The sequence below is a fragment of the Eucalyptus grandis genome, chromosome 3 (assembly GCF_016545825.1).
Source record: "Eucalyptus grandis isolate ANBG69807.140 chromosome 3, ASM1654582v1, whole genome shotgun sequence".
NCBI lineage: Eukaryota > Viridiplantae > Streptophyta > Magnoliopsida > Myrtales > Myrtaceae > Eucalyptus > Eucalyptus grandis.
Genome location: NC_052614.1, coordinates 51229215 through 51246283, shown reverse-complemented (window position 1 = coordinate 51246283; position 17069 = coordinate 51229215). Strand labels below are relative to the sequence as shown.

Below are 17069 nucleotides of genomic sequence, written 5' to 3'. Positions count from 1 at the left end.
TTTTCCGACAAATGATCCACTCGATTTAGTACCGTAATTTTGAGATCTGCATAACATACAAGAGGAATGCGAGATGCGTGCTAGATTGTGCATTCAGACCAGAAATCTTACAATTTCCCACATTTTAGCTTCAGGCAATAAAAGGTACAGTCACAAGGTCCAGAAGAACTGATCATCGGATATTTCACAAGGACACAACACCAAACTGTCGGAACTCGAAACTCCAAGTTGCATTCCGAGCCATTCTGATCGGAATCATCGGTCCACACACCCTGCAGTTTCACTGAGAATGTTTGTGCTCATCAAATTCCTTCGTATAGACATACCCGTGGTGCTCCCGTCAATACACAGAAGAAACAACATGAGAGAGAGCATCACCGAAGTGGAGACGATCACTAAACCAACATACACCCATTTGCTGTATTGCTGCAAACCGGGACAATACTTCTCATGTATTTCTCTGAATGTTTGGCGGACGAATGTGCAGTCTTGTCGGTCGATTAGGTAAGGAGTGTCGTTATACAGCCCGTAGCTCACATTCACTGCAGCTGACATCTGATCATAGAATGATGGTGTCAAGCGTCCTGTCGTCATGCAGATTCCTGTCGCTGAAGCCTGACAGACAAAGCCCCTCCAGACCTGCATAAATATGTTTACAACAATTACATTCCCCACATAAAGGAATGCAATTTATCTTTGGATTCCCAAAGCCTATCTCAGTATTCCTCCAATGGAAGCACTGATAATCTTTCTTCAATGCTCAGGTTTAATGGATATGCATATTGGGCAGAGAGAGAATACCTCTGTTGCATTGTTGAGGTCTACTTCACCAGATGAGCAAGCTCGATCCGTCAGATCGGAGTGAAAAGGATTACAGAGGATTGGCACTGGAGGACCAGATTGATTGAGGTACATTGTCGGGAAGTTGGGAGAGAAATTGAGGTTGGAAACGTTGGTGATGACCTGGTTGACCACCTCAACGAGCTGATAAGTCACTTCCTTGCTTAGTTGTTTTGTTGCTTGGACAGTCACGTCATCCATGACGGGAAGTATTTCATCTAAAGCAGTGTGTGCTGAAGGGTATTGAACCCATTCACCCATCGCTACACAAGTGTCTCCAGCCACACTAACATAGCAAGAACTTAAGTTAGGTCTTCTTATACAACATCTGCATCCGCTGGTGGTGTTGTCGACAGAGGAAAAAAAAGGGAGACAATAACCAAATGGAGGCTATATACATAGAACAAGAAACAGAGGAATTCACTCTCTGAGAATAAGATAGGTCAATACAAAAAAAGGGTAGTGTCGCGATATTTTTCATCTTATGGATGAGTACCTATAGTCACTTCCGGTACCCAATGCACGATATGATAATGCAAATCGTTTCAGAGAACTCAATCAGAAAGGATTTGAATTTCAATACACAGATGAAAACTTACTTATGGAGGACCAGAAATGTGCCGGATAAGATAAAACTGCCAGAAACAAGTAGCCATCCAACTATCACTAGGCTGCATAATTTTCAAAGAACGGTTAATTGTCGATTAGAACTAATTGTCCATAAGCTTGCAATCCAAATGCCCCAAGAAAACCACAAGAGAAAAGGCTGATTTGATCCCCATGTGGAAGCAACTTCTACAAGTCACTCTTCACTTACATGTACACAAGAAATGGCATCCGAATGACCGATAGCACTGCATCACGAAATCAAAACACAGAACAAGACTCGGATAAGATGGAATCAAATAAGGCAGTATTTTTAACCCAAAAAGGCATCTTGATCGTGGAGAAGGCCTTACAGAATCCGATCAGCGTCAAGGAAAGCATGAATGCAGCTGCTGAGATAAGTGCCAGTCTCCTGCAATAAATTGAGTTAGTCTTTCAAGCCTAGTACTTAAGAGAGTAACATGTTGAAAGCACCAGGATATACAAAAGAGAGCCAGGTAATCCCTCGTACACTGAATCCAGGAGATGCCGCATATCCTCAGAATTCTCAACAGTTTGGCCAGCAAGGGCATTAGTTGATGAGTCGTTTTTTGCTTCAATCTGGTCAATATCAGTCTGAACACTAGGAGGCAAGAAAACTTTATCGACTCCAACCTGCTTGGCTTGGGCAATATTATCTGACACGTCTTTCAGTTTCTCTACAGTGAGATCAGCCTGATTCACAACATACTCCAATGCCCTGCTCGTGGTTTTGTGGAATCTCCCCTGACCAGCATAGAGAACAATGCCTCCAATGCTGTTGCAGAATGTAAAGTCAGTCTTCTTGACTTGATTTGTCTACTCTGCGAGAGGGAGAGGAGAGAGAGAGAGAGAGAGAGAGAGATGTACATTGAAGCAATGCCGAAAATGACGAGCAAAATAAGAGAGAATTGATAAGCAGCAGCACTCTTTTGTTTATCGGGCTGCCTTCTACTGCAAGAACAACAAACCATGACCAACAACCAAACACCGAAGCAGAGGAACCACATCGCCGCAATGACAAGCACCGGAGCTGCAGTAAAACCCACAGACTGCACTCAGACAAAATTAGAGGGAAGACATCGTTAGCCGTCCAATCCAGTTTCAAGAGAACTTAACATATATAAATTAATGCAAATGATACTGCATGATAACAGGATATGTGTCGCGATCGATGGGTCAACGAGCACAATCTCAGGAATCCTTTTACTCTGAATATGCAAACTAAAGTAAGATCTCCCAGACAAACATGCTTCGACCCCATCATATCAAACTTCTACCACTATGATAGCTTCCCCAAATAGGTTCATTGGATAAGCAGCACCGCAGCATCCTCCACGCATCTGCTATATCGTTCATAAGCCATGAACAGAATACACTAAAAAGTCATACTATTGGACAGTGGTTGGCACGCACTGCACAGGTTTCACCAAAACTCAGGAGCTTTTGATGGGTCTTCTTTCAAGTCAGCTGACGGTTTTTTTTTTTTGCCTAGTCTTCCACTGGCCCAAGTGTGAATTTGCTTCAGCATTGCCATAACAAGAAAAGCAAAGACATGCACAATCTAGGCAAAAATACTACTCACGGCCCAGTAATGATGGTCTTTCAGGTTCCACCCCCCTGTGTATCTTTTGAACCCATCGAGAGGGTCTTTCCGGTAAGTCCTCTGTGCAGCCAAAGCAGACATCGTGTTCGAGTGATCAGTACTCGGTCCTATAACGTACTCCCGCGCGGTCGGCCCCTGTAACTTGGCTTTGCTTTCCCTGTCCCAACCTGCCAAAAGCAAGAGAAAGTAACACTTTCACACCAGCAGTGACTAGTTCCTACAACAGGATCAAGATGTGGGCCGGAAAGATCGAAATTTTACGAGCCATTTGCGAAAAGAAGACGTTTTAGACTGAAGGAACACAAACATCTCGAGCCGGGTTTAACCAAAACGTAAGCTTTGAAGCTTCCTTGAGATTTTCTTTTGCTTTTGCTGCAAACAAACGTAAATGCAATGACGACAGACCCAGAAGAGACAGAGAGTAGTACCTGAAGGTGAAGGTGCTTCAAAGGGTCGAAAGAGAGAATCTCCATGCGAGGAAGAGGCGAAAGCTGGGGAAGAAAGGAGGAACAGAGCGGGAGCAAGAAAGAGCTGCAGAGTCATGGCGAGAGACAAGCAGACAAGGCAAGGGGGGAAAGTTCACCAGTTGCAGAGCAAAAGGTTGAAGAAGCTGCTGAGTTGACTGCGGTCATCAGTCTCCGTGGGAGCTTTCCGAATTCAGGTTTCGTGTACAAAACGCTTGTTCCGGTTTCCGACAATGCCCTTGGAAATATCTCAAATCTTTTTCCCACTTTCTGTTTTTGGGATTCAGCCGTTTTTTTTTTGTTTTTGGTCGGTGGATTCAGCCGTTGAAAACATCATTTTTATTAATCAGAATCGTTAAAAATTTGCCTATATAGATGTTAAAAAACAAGAAAAAATTAATGAAATTTTGGTAAAAAGCAAATATATTACATATCATGTCACAAGAAAAAAATTATTTAGAGTAAATCCGTTATAATGATATATTACAAGGCTATTCGCCGCCCCCCCTTGTTTTTTATGGCAAAGAATTAACATTCAAGTGCTGTTAATTTTCACGAGAAAAAAAAAAATTTCTTTTTGGGGGGGGGGGGATGGGGCATCTTACTCGGGAAGGACAAAAGAATGTGTCTACTTTTCAGTGGCAGTTTTTCTGTTTTCTCGAAAACTGGACTTTTTTGACAACATAGCTGCTGTTCCTTTTGACTTTTCGAACCCCACAGCCAGAGGGCCCCTTGATCTCCGGCTCTCATCCCATCATGACTGGCTGCTGGCAACCACTCTAATCCCCCTTCACTGACTCCGAGGACAGGTCGTTTCGGCGCTGATGATCACGACGATGATCTGAACCCCTCACGTCCTAGGATATTAGCTCCAAGAAAACATTGGCGGGGGCTTTGCACTGCGTTTGGGAGAGTTTCGAGGAAAAGATTTTTCTATAAAGAATTTTTTATTCAAGAAGTATTTGTTCAAACCAGATATCGTTTGGGTATGAGGCATTTGGTAATTCTCTTGCAAAGTAGCTTTGAAGGGGAATAGAAGAAGAAAACAGGGGAGGGAATGCCTATTCGTGAAAGCAGAGCTGATGGAAGCAAAGCAAATTGATCGATGACTAACTTCGAATCATTGAAAAAGTCGGCCGAGATAATGCTGGAGTCATGCAACCCTGGGTGGCCCAAGCAAGGTAATGCCCAGGACCTCACGAACTAGACCCATACGAACTCGGGCCTCCGCAAGCCATTCCAATTTTTTTATCGGCCCTCGGCTACCCTCAGCAACCATCGACAAGCCTCGTGCAATCCTCGGTAGAGCGTCGAATCAGCAATTCAAATTTGGATGCGGAACATCGGTTTCAAAGAGGGGGATGAACATACAATGTGAGGGCGAAGCTGTAATATAAAAACACTAATGAGGGTAAATTTGAAAGAAAGAAAGTCATCCACCTTGAAAGTAGCGTTTCAAAAACGCCGAATGCCAACACTGGATGGAGCCTACATTGATTTGAAATGAGTTCTCAAATGCTAACTCTGACTCGAAAGCCTTCAAATATAAAGAGTGAAACACTTCTATTTTGTCCCATTTTGTTAATGCTAAACTAAATGCACTCCCAGTGGATTTGGTCCTCTCGTTCTAAATTTGCAAGTTCGCAAATTCTCGAATGTTGGAATTTTTCACGGCCTTGACTAACCCACGAAGCGAGTGTGGGTTGGCCAACGTTAGGGATGAATTTCAAGACACTTGGGATATATTTAGTAATCATTCCGTTTCAAATAACAATTTTTGCTCAAAAATTGTCTTTTCTGATTCCGTTTCCTCAACAAATTTTTGAGCATTTGAAAACGTTTGATAACTATTCAAAATTTATATTCCTAAGATAAAAATACATTTGATACAACCCTCAAATTCTTTCGTAACTTATAATTTTGTATGATTTTTAAATAATTTTATTACATTTTTCTCTTTTTTTCTTTTTTTTCTTCTTCTTCTTCTTCCTTTAGTTGATCGCTAGCCCTAGCCATGGTCAATGATTGGCCAAACAAGGGTTGGCCCGACCTCGCCTAGCAACCGGTGAGGTCAACCTCGAGATGGCCAAGCAACACTAACCTCGCCATGGCTGGGCAAGCTCGGCGTCGTAGATCTCGACAAGGTCCATTAACAAGTGGACGGGTGAGCTTAGCCTCGCCTAATCGAATGAGGCCAAGCCTCACACAACCACCGCCCATCACCCCAACCGTTAGCCATCGGCAACGTTGGTGACCGATGAAAGGAAAAAAGAAGAAGAAAAGGAAAAGAAGAAAGAAAAGAGAAAAAAAAAAAAACGAAAGTGGCTGAAAGTCTTTTCTAAAATTTTAACTTAATGTACAAAATCGTTCCAAAATAATTTAATGTGATTCCTCAAATTTTTAAACTATTATCCTTCCACTAATTTAATTTTAGAAACAACATATAATTAGGATTAAATCAAATATATACTAAAAATTTATGAGCTACATTAAACAAGCATTGTACGTTATGTTAAAGTTCAAAAATCATATCGAATAAATTAAAAATTTTAAAAAATTGTACTTTAAATCAATTTCAAAGGATTATTTATATTATTTTCACTTTCTTTTATCTGCCTTCTCCATCAACTCTCCCTTGATTTTCTTTTCTTTTTTCCCTCTTTTTCGTCCTTTAATTGATCGCAATTTGATTATGTCGGGCCACGATGTCTTAGGTGGTAGAATATCTCGATAATTATCGTTTTCCCTTATTTCCATGGGGAAAGAACTCGAGCCAAAAAAAGGGGGAAAGAAAATCGATAATTTAGTCGGAACGAATTGGAGTGATTGGTTTCTGGAATGGGCTGGCATCTTCGGCTTTCCCTACACCACATTTTTCTGGCCACCGTTGCCTTCAATCATTGAATTGAGGAAACCCCGCTTCTTTATATTCTATTTCGCTAATAATTACATATTTATTATGTACACGCATCTTTCTATATGGCATGTCGGGGCCACCAGGAATAATAAATAAATAAATAAACCCACAAGAAAAGTCAAAAATAAAAAATAAAGATGATTTAAGTAGAAAATTAGCTGTAAGTGGGGGACAATGGTATGCGTGGTGAAGGGGGAAGGGGGTGGGGATGGGATGAAATCATTAGGGTTAATTGAGCCTTTCTATTTAACAGCTCCGATCGAGGAGGTTGGAATTGACCGCCCAACTACATGGGTTCGACGTGTCCTGCGAATCGATTTGCTCTGGATGCAACATGATATGTAATTGATTTGGACCGCTTCTTGTCCCGTCCTTTCCAATGTGCCAAATGAGTCATCTGCGATCGGCAAGTCAAAAGTCAATGCCATGTGAGGGATTTTTTAAGGATTTAGAGTCTACTTGCTCTTCAAGACCAGGTCATTTGACTAAAAGTTCGATATGAGTCTAGTTAATTCATGCCATGTCCAAATTCGACTCGATTATATCAGAAAGAAAATATAAAAGAAACTCAATTAGCCTCGCGTATCTAGTTTAGCATTGCAAGCTCACATGATAGACTCTAGTTGCTCCACTCAAAATTAAAAGAGTCAATCTCAAGGGTCATTGAATCAAGCCCAAACTACTCACAATTGAACTCGGTCATACTCCCAGTATTGACTCCTAGATTCTCCAACAGTTAGCGCTCACATGCCTTAGGGCTTCATAAAGAAGTTATCAAAAGTAGTGAAATATCACCAGGGCAAAAACGAGAGATCAAATGTGGACAACAAACCATTCCGTAGCATGTCTAATTTTAAAGAGTGCCCCTTGAACGTTTGTTAAACCTTATTAAACATTATTTGGGGATTTAAAATTTAATGGTATGAAATAAATGATATTACTAAAATGTGTTTAACTCTTCTATTTTCAATGTCTTAGAAAGTGTTAGTTCCTTTTTTATTTAACCTAACAAGTACCTTCAAAACACTTGCCAACAAAATCCCTCTACTAAAGCAAAAATCTTAGCACAAGTTCACCAATGCTTGCATCACCATAAAGGAAGAAGAATTCTCCGATCAGGCCAAGAAAAAGAGGCGTATATATAACACGACAGTTCACAGGACCTTATCTATTTCAATAATCCATGTAATGTCTAAAGCTATACTCGATTATTTTTTTGTACATTCACAGTAAACCGTACCGGTTCGCTGTTATAAGCCAGGGAAAACGCACCGGCTGTCATCAACCTAACATTTGACTAGTGCCTGTGAGAACCTCAATTCTCCTATTTTCGACATGCCAAATGGATCCAGAATGTGAAGCTATTGGTTGCCTTCATGAGTACCTAGCTGCTACGCGACACTCTTCAGCATCAGATCACTGGAGTCACTAAGCAAGATTCATCTCTACTTTGAAAAGAGTCATGGGGTCACTAAATATCACCAATGCTTCTAGCAACCAACCATATAGAGAAGTCGTCGCAGAAGATTATACATGGGACCATGCACCTAAGATAAGACTCAAGAAAGCAAGCAATTGATAGTGTACTTGTTTCCACAATTGTGATAACAAGAAATTTGTTGGGAAGCTCATATATTTAACTATGACCAAGCTAGACATAAGTTATGCAGTGTAGACACTTAGTCAGTTTATGCACAAACCTAAGCAATCTCGTATGAATGTTGCACTAAAAGTGGTGAAGTACTTGAAGAAATGTCCTGGACTTGGGATTCTTCTTTCCAGGAAATGCGATATGAGGATGACTGCGTATTGTGATGTGGATTATGCAACCTGTCTGATGAGCAGAAGGTCCATAATCGATTTATGTATTAAACTTTGGGGATTCCTTACTTTCGTGGAAGACAAAGAAGCAACCAACCGTTTCATTATCCTCAGTAGAGGCAAAATATCGTGTCATGGCTAAAACCACATGTGAAATAATGTGGTTACCGGGATTACTTTGGGATCTTGGGGTACAAGTTAGAAGACTGACTAGATTATCGCTAGCCCTAACCATGGTCAATGATTGGCCAAACAAGGGTTGGCCTGACCTCACCTAGCAACCGATGAGGTCAACCTCGAGATGGCCAAGCAATATTAACCTCGCCATGGCTGGGCAAGCTCGGCGTCATAGATCTCAACAAGGTCCATCAACAAGTGGACGAGCAAGCTTGGCCTTGCCTAATTTGAATGAGGCCAAGCCTCACAACCACCGCCCATCACCCCAGCCATCGGCAACATTGGTGACTGACGAAAGGAAAAAGAAGAAGAAAAGGAAAAAATGATAAGAAAAGAGAAAAAAAAAAAAAAAAAGTGGCCTGGCTTCTAGAGTCGTTATTGAGAACAAAAAAACCTTTTTTTCTATTTGATTTTGTTTTAAATCTATTTTCGAAAACAAAAAAGTTACCAAAATGATTTTATTTTTATTTTTAAAAAGTAACAAACACTATTTGGTTAGTTACCAAAAAAATCTCCTACTAGCCCGTCTGGCCGAGCTTGTTCTAGCCCCAATTTTTTTATAGTCCGGGTTCGTGGGCTCGGGGCAAATGGCTCCCTTAGAAGGGCCCCGACCCGGCCCGCTAGTTGCGAAACCAAATGATTCCGTCGCACTTCCTTTTATTGTCACGAGCGTGTGTCCCGATCTTGCCCCGAAATCAGGCCTCAAAATTTCAAATGGGCCGATTCTTAGCCGTCCAGGTTCGGCCCACGAAAGGGCCCAATCAGACTCCGACGCAATGACGGTGGGCTTCAAGAAGCCCGGACTCACTTAGATGTTGGGCATTTCCGTCATTTCGCTACTAGGGAAACCCTACTCATAAGCCCTCCAGCATCCGCTTCCCAGTCTCTCTTCCCGTGCCTCCAGAAACTAGGGTTTCCTTCCCCTTCCTTCCGCCTCCTGCTGTCGGCTCGACCTGACCTCAAGCGGCCGGACCACCATGGATGCCCAGGTAAAGCCGCCGGAAACTCCCCCTTTCGATTCCCGCCTCGCGAGCCGTTTTTCCGCGTGATCTGAAAGTGACCGTGTGCTCTTTTGCAGACCGAGAAGGCGTTCTTGAAGCAGCCCAAGGTCTTCCTCTGGTGAGTTTTCTGGGGAACTTTCTCTTCTCTCTCTCTCTTCGTGATCTGATCGAGACCCTTTGTTGGTCCGTAGTTTGGGGGAAGAAAGATGTAAGCTTTAGTCGAGGGCAAAAGGGGTTTGTGGTGATCGGCTGAGGTGCTTTCTTGTGGTGGGGAAACGATTTTAGCTGTTTTCTGCAGTCGTTTTTGGGTAGATTTTGCGTAGACTCGTTGGTCCGGCTCGTTTGAAGTGCGTGGGGAATTGGGCAAATCGTGGATCTGGGGATAGCCGTAGACGGGTGCTGAACTGCGTTTGGAACTGAATAGAAACCGGCACTTTGTTTAAAATCCGTGTGAAACGAATGGGAAGGATGGGGTTTATTTCTGTTTCTTTCTTCGCGAGGTGATGTAATTGTGGTTATTGGATTTTTCAGCTCGCAGAAGTCTGGCAAGGGGAAGAGACCTGGCAAGGGAGGGAACAGGTATCATAAGAGCGTTGGCTTGGGCTTCAAGACCCCGAGGGAGGCGGTCGAAGGTACGTCCGTGTTGAGTTCTTTATTGGGTGGAAGTTGAAATTTTGCAATCTTAGGTGATTAAGTACATCTGGAGAGGCGGAGGCTTTGAGCTGCAAATGCTGTCTGTTAGAACAGCCCCTGTTTGTTATGTAGACATATGATCCAAAGGCATAAAGGCCTAGATCAAGGACTTTAATTAAAGTGATATAGCATGTAATTATTTACCCAAAATCTAAGACCTGAAATGAGTATGATGTGTGAGGAAGTTAGTGTATGGTGTGGCTGAAGAATCACAGCTATGGCTACTCAATAATTGACTTCGCCAAATGCACAGTTGCTTCTTGCAAATGGTTCTCTTTCTGACAGCAGCAAAGTTAAATGACAATAGGATCGTTGACTGGTGTATGTTTGATTTGTTTGCAGGCACGTACATTGACAAGAAGTGCCCATTTACTGGCAATGTATCCATCAGGGGTCGTATTCTTGCTGGCACTTGCCACAGTGCCAAGATGATGAGGACCATCATTGTCCGCCGGAACTACCTGCACTTTGTCAAGAAGTACCAAAGGTTGGAGGATACTCATAGTGATTATATCTTTTTTTCATCTGACCTCTTGTGATAATACTGATCAATGAACTGATTCCAGATATGAGAAGAGGCATTCCAACATTCCAGCACACATCTCTCCATGCTTCCGTGTAAAGGAGGGTGACCATGTTACTGTCGGCCAGTGCAGGTTAAATTCAAGACTTTTTGCTTGTTTAACTTCCTCAGGCTTTCTATACCATGAGCAGTTCCTTCCCCTGACTACTGAAACAAACGTTGTTACAGGCCACTGTCAAAGACGGTGAGGTTCAACGTCTTGAAAGTGATCCCAGCTGGGTCATCAGGTGGAGGTGGGAAGAAGGCATTCACCGGGATGTAAGGGTAGCGGCGCAGTTCTTCCATCAAAGCTTATTCGTGGGAGTAATGTTAGGTTCAATTTTGTGGGGGTCTAGATGAGGACTTGTTTTGAATTTTCATGAATGGATTGTGTTACAGTTTCAGTTCTGCTATTGACCGGAAGGTGCTTTTTATTTTACTATGGACTCCACTGTGGTGATATATGCATGAGGTATTTGCTTAGAAAGAAATTAAAGCATAATTTATGCTCAAGATGCTACCTAAGAGAGCCAGTTGTCTACTCTTTTAGAAGAATTTCAAAGTCGATGAGATTGACATGCTCGACAGTCAATATCTTTTGTATTCATCCCGGTATTTTTAGTTTACTTCTTTTCCAAGATATTAAGCAACTATGTACGAAGAAAAACTAATTAATTAAGGGATTATTTAGATGGTTCCTTACGAATTTCATTGTCTTTTTTGTGATAAAAATTGAGGTGAAATGTACGCGCGCACAAAGAATTTGAAGGCAAAAGAAGAAGAAAAGAAGAAGTTGATTAAGTAGAATAATAACAATCAATCTCGACCAAAGAAAAACAATAATCTCAAATGATAGAAATTCGACTTCTGCACTTAAGGCATGGAAAAAGGGTCCATACGCCTAAAGTGCAGAAGTCGAATTTCTATGTTGATACTAATTTAATTGTTTTTTCATGGTACTCGTACTTTTCACCTCAATTTATCACAACATGAACTGTTTCGGACACCGCATAAAAACCTAAAACTCATCCAAAAACAATAAGGATGGGATGATAGCATTGTTAGAGTGAACTTCACACGACTTCAATTAGGACACCTGTAAAGCATCACCGTAAGGAATTCGGATTCTAATACCAAATTAGGATGGGATGATAGCATTCTTAGAGTGAACTTCACACGACTCCAATTAGGACACCTGTGAAGCATCACCGTAAGGAATTCGGATTCTAATACCAAATTGTGCCTAATTTGAGTTCACTAAGAATAGAGATGATTGAAAGTGAATTGAGAAGATCAAACTCTTGTATAAAAACTAAAGAAAGCCAAAAGACATAAGGATGTTCGAATTGCCATAAAAGATTTAGAATCATCGAAAAGCAACATGAAATAAATGAAGATTGATACCCGTGAATTGGGTCTCTCTTTTATGGATTTGGGTATAACGGACTGACTAGAGAGTACGTGTTGAGGGTGTTTCAAACAGCCAATTGTATCTGAAGTTAGCATCTATAGAGAAATAGCTAACACGTGGAGGCGGCTCTAGGGATGCCATACTTTCTGGTTGAGTCAAGCAAAATGGGGGTTCTCCTGCTCAACCGTCTGCACTAGATAATGAGACGCGAGTTGGTGCGAGATTTAGCAAAAGTGTTGGTAGCTTTTGATATCCGTACTGAGAGTTTGGCGAAGGTGGACCTGCCAAATGTTATAGACAATAGGGTTCACATGGATTTGGTTGTCTTGCGAGAGCATTTTTGTCTTTCCGTTTATGTTGAGTTAGGGGCTATTGTGTGGATTATGAGACGATATGGATCCAACCGACCATGGGATCTATTGTTCTCGCTACGTGACCACTGGTGGAGTTTCCGACCTGTTCAGTCATTGGCTTACTTCTAGTATGACCATCGAGTTTTGGTGGAAGTGGCCAGTGAGACTAAGACTGTCGGTTGGTACAATTAGGTACCGATCATGTTGAGCAGTTCCATATGAACGGCATGCCAAGCTCCTTTGTAGCAGCAACTTGTTTGTGGTATTAACAAACTGCCAAGATATAGGGTAGGTACTTTGTGAAAAGTAGCTAGTTCTTTGGCATTGGATTGTCTTAGATTCTTTGTAGACATACCTTTAAAAACCTGGTTAGTGTAGTGGATTCTTTGTAAATCTTTTATGATATATCCAACCTAAACAGAACTCGATAAGTGTTTTCTCATTTGAAGACACAACTAATCAAGGCATATTTAAGTAATCCTTCGTCTATGCACATATGCACATGTGAAGCACCTCAACTCAGCTGTAATAGAAGTATTGGCGTGAGATTTATCAGAGAGTTTTGCAGAAGAGTGAAAAACTTTTCCCTATCCAGAGAGTTTTCTCTCCAGCAAAACTCTCTGATAACATCCACCAAGTTCACAAAATGCATCTCGCCCTACGATGGGAAATCCCAGGTATGGAGCCTAGGATTGTTCCTTGATAAGTCGACAAGTCTCTCAGTTGGAGAGAACTTCTTCAACTTAGGATGTGCCAAAGAATTCTATGGGTAAATCACACAACAAGCCGGAGCTGTGAATTTCTTTCCCCTTCATTACCATGCGAATTCCCTTCCCCTTCATCGCCCCTGATTTAAGTTCAAGCTTTTTGAACCAGAGACCTCACGTTCATGAGTTCCATGATTTGGAGAATATCATTAGTTGGTTCCACTTCTCATATTGAAATGGATATTGAGTATGAAGAGTTTCAAAAATGAGACTATAATAAACTTTAACAAAACACTCAGCACACACCCACAATGGTACTCCACACCCCAAACATGAAGCCCTTACTTCTTTTTATAGGCGGCCAAAGTTGGTGCTTCAACAAAATTTCTAACCTTCCACACTCTTCCAATCCAAATATTTATTATAATTTTTTTACATCTAGATGGAGCCATTCTAGAGAAGGCTAGAGGTGACCACATTGATTTTCTTTTTATTTTTTTCGTATGATGTGCAACCGACAAATATGGAGAGAATTCTAGAAAAGAGAAAATATAGTACTTTCTTGAATGGTGCATTAATTGTCTTATTATTAATATAATTTCTCTTTGGGTAAGGTAAAATAATACAAAGAACCACATCAATCTACCCAATTCTTTTGATTTTCAATTTACACTTATCTCAGATATTTTTACTTGTTCATTTTATATATCAGTGCCGCTCTTACTCTTAGTGCATTATGTTTCTCACGTTTTAGTTGTCAATAAAAATTAATCTCTTTGTTTGCAATTGCAAAAGTAAGAGTTGAATTGTCAAGATTTTATTATGAAAGCAAATGGCCCCTCACTCCAAAATAATTTCATCTAATTGAAAATAAAAGGTAAATGGCAAACTCTACTTATAACATCCATGTATCATCGATTTGGTGCATTTATGTTCTGTTTCCATGTCGAAATCTCATAGATTAGGCCAATGAATAACGATACTTCACAATATTTTAGGGAGTCATGACCATTCCAGGAGACAAAATAGTAAATGATATAACAAAATATTAGAACTTGGCCAGATTCATTATGTGAAAATTGTTAATTGATGAATGCACTAGGGATGTCAAATAAGATTGCAAGTACAAAGGATGGAAGTATTAAAACTACCCAACTACCAAATTGGTTTACCCCGACTTTATATTGAACATAATTAATTATATAAAAGATAAAGAAAAATCTGTCACGTTGTTACTTTGTTATGGTTCAATAAAGGGGTTTTAATATATTTAACGACATTTATTTTTCACATAAGCGAAAGAGAAGAAGGAAGAGAGTGATGCGAGTGATTAAGGATCAAAGAGGAATCGATACCCTATGTTTAGCGCAATAGCAATTGAAAAATATTCTAAATTTGATAATTCTAGAGTTACTTTTGCAACCTGCTTAGATCTTTCTTGTGGGAGTTGGGATTGGGCTGAAACCCCAAGCGGCTTTGGATTCAGTTGTTTGGCCGAACACGACGAGAAAGTATTAGGTAAGACCATCTTTACTCGTCATTAACGAGACATTCCATTAATTAGTTGCCATGTGTCCTAATTGGCCTATTAATTTCAATTTTTTTCTCACCTCCGTTGCTTCTCCCTGCTCCGTTACCCTCTCTCTCTCTCTCTCTCTCCCTCCCCCTTCCCTTCTTTTTCGCTCCATGCCATAAATCCAGAAATTGCTTACACTCCATTAACAAGCTCCACAAACAAAGATGTGCACAACAAGATGACTGAATTTACAGGGAAAATTCACAAGCAAAATCCCTTGAGCTTTTACAATTCATTAGGAATCAAAGTAGAAATTAAAGCATCCATCCGTGAGTAACTCCGTTGATTGAAAGTCTCTTCCTCATCACAGAGGTCAAGAGTTCGAAATCAATAATTGTTACCGATTTAAGTAGGGCTCTAGTGGTGGGTTGTTGGGCTAGTCTCCTCCGAGGTATAGCGGCCCGGCTCTTAGGTCTTATTCGGGCATAGAAGGTCCGTGGTGGAGTTCTCGATTACAAAAAAAAAAGTATAAATTAAAGCTTGATTGAATTTCTTTTTCAATTTTCCATTTCTTTTGCAGACAAGTCTCAAGGTTATTGAATGAAACGGAAGTGACCTTACTTCAAGTTGCATAATCCTTCAGAAACTCACACCCAACCTCGAAAAACACAAACACTTGCACCTCGTAAAAACCCTTAGCCCGAGCCTTCCTCTCTGTCACTATCATTCCGAAGAACATGAAGCGTGAGAATGCGATTGCCAAGAGTTCAACAACCTTGATCAAAGCGCATGTTGGCAGCTCCCCGCTCTGCGAGCTCGACGACGACCCCCACCATTTGGTCTCCAGGAACTTCAGTTGGAAGCTCTAAGGTGGCGACCTTGACCAAAGCTGTCCAACTTTGACGCCTTGAGTGAGAGAAGAGAGAGTAAGTGACAGAGGAGAGGGGTTAGAGGAAAGAAAAGAATCAAATCAATGGACCCCATTTGGACACATGACATCCAATTAATAAATTGTCTCATTAATGACGTGGAAAGACGATCTCATCTAACGTATCTAAGGGATAGATCATTTATGATGGGTGAATCCATTGAGAACTAATGCAAGATTAAAGAAAATTTGATTGAGTGAATCGAGATGAGCATGGATCGCTTGCATACCAAATTTTGAAATTTCAAAATATCAAAAATTGCTTGAAGACAGAGATAGTGCTTGGCCCCTTAACTGTCAACGAACGGGAACAGCTATATCTGGTTCTGGCCGGCATTGCGCTTGTGAGCAACACTAATTCATCAATCTTTAAGGATAATTAGGAGGACAGTCCATTTGGGATTTGGTGAAAGTACTAGTTTGAGTCGACAAAAGGATAAGCTGTTTTTTTAAATTTAAATCCAGCTTCTGAACAGATATACTCTTGTTCTCTTACTAGGAATCGGTCTAGACAGAATCTGTAAACAAGCCTTTTAAGCCTGCACGTCCATCAGTTTCCATTCAAGAAATCATCGACAAACCAAACCATCTCTTTCTCCCTCTCTCGGCTACCCAGAACGAGATGATGGCGACGTTATCTGAGACCTTGCCCCCGAAGAGCGACGAGGACATGGAAGACTTCGAAGATGCGAACGCGCCATCGAGCTGCGGGTGCTTCGACAAGCTGTGCTTCGGATGGAGGGGGAAGAGAGACGAGTCCGTGGACTGCCTGTTGGCGCATCAACCGGAGGAAGCGAGGGAGACATGGTTCGTGCAGAACCTGAAGAAGGTCCAGCACGTCTCGGAGGTCCTGGCGGGGCCGAAGTGGAAGAATTTCATCCGGAGGTCTGGTCCGAGAGGGGTCGGCAAGAAGAGGAGGAACCAGTTTCACTACGACCAGCGCAGCTACGCGCTTAATTTCGACGGGGGGTTCGAGAGAGAAGAAAGCTTGCCTCCTAGACTCTGAGATTGAGATCTTGTTTCTGTCGATTCTTTACCATCTTGTCAAATTCTTTTGGTTCTTGTGCAGAGCTTGGTTGATATGGTTTTGTGTCGAACGATTTTGTAAGGACGATGATGATCAATGACATAGAACAGTTAATTTCATCACTTTTCATGTTTGTCGAGATAATTACCAAAAAAATTTAAACTTATTGTATCAACACCAACTCAATCATAAAATTTTTAATTTAACTAATTTAATCATAAATCTTTTGACAATTTGCCAATGTAATCATTTGAGACAATTTTAATTAGCAATTACCGACATGGATGAATTCTGCAATTTTAAAAAATTATGTCTTTTCTTCTTTTCTTTTTTTTATTGTGGTCGGCAAGGGTCACCACCCTGCCCCGCCCCTCATCAACCACGACCACAACAAAAAAAAAAAAAAAAAAAAAAAAAAAGAA

At 41.1% G+C, this 17069-nt stretch overlaps 3 protein-coding genes across 3 annotated transcripts; 2 read left to right on the top strand and 1 right to left on the bottom strand.

Annotated features, from left to right (window-relative positions):
* LOC104437637 lies at positions 1 to 3707 on the bottom strand. The gene is made up of 9 exons (XM_010050626.3): positions 3499 to 3707; positions 3050 to 3237; positions 2335 to 2516; positions 1958 to 2242; positions 1800 to 1858; positions 1658 to 1694; positions 1440 to 1511; positions 802 to 1126; positions 1 to 639 (listed from the first exon to the last, which is right to left on the bottom strand). The coding sequence occupies exons 1-9, from the start codon at positions 3611 to 3613 to the stop codon at positions 256 to 258; spliced, it is 1647 nt and encodes a 548-aa protein (XP_010048928.2). The 5' UTR covers positions 3614 to 3707; the 3' UTR covers positions 1 to 255.
* Positions 3708 to 9289: 5582 nt separating this feature from the next.
* LOC104437636 (40S ribosomal protein S11) lies at positions 9290 to 11230 on the top strand. Its single transcript, XM_010050624.3, has 6 exons — positions 9290 to 9438; positions 9528 to 9568; positions 9982 to 10082; positions 10486 to 10630; positions 10710 to 10799; positions 10895 to 11230. Exons 1-6 carry the CDS (start codon positions 9427 to 9429, stop codon positions 10986 to 10988), a joined length of 483 nt encoding a protein of 160 aa, XP_010048926.1. The 5' UTR covers positions 9290 to 9426; the 3' UTR covers positions 10989 to 11230.
* Positions 11231 to 16245: 5015 nt separating this feature from the next.
* On the top strand, positions 16246 to 16626 carry LOC104439855. Its single transcript, XM_010052868.2, has one exon. The coding sequence runs from the start codon at positions 16246 to 16248 to the stop codon at positions 16624 to 16626; it is 381 nt and encodes a 126-aa protein (XP_010051170.2).
* The last annotated feature ends 443 nt before the right edge of the window (positions 16627 to 17069 follow it).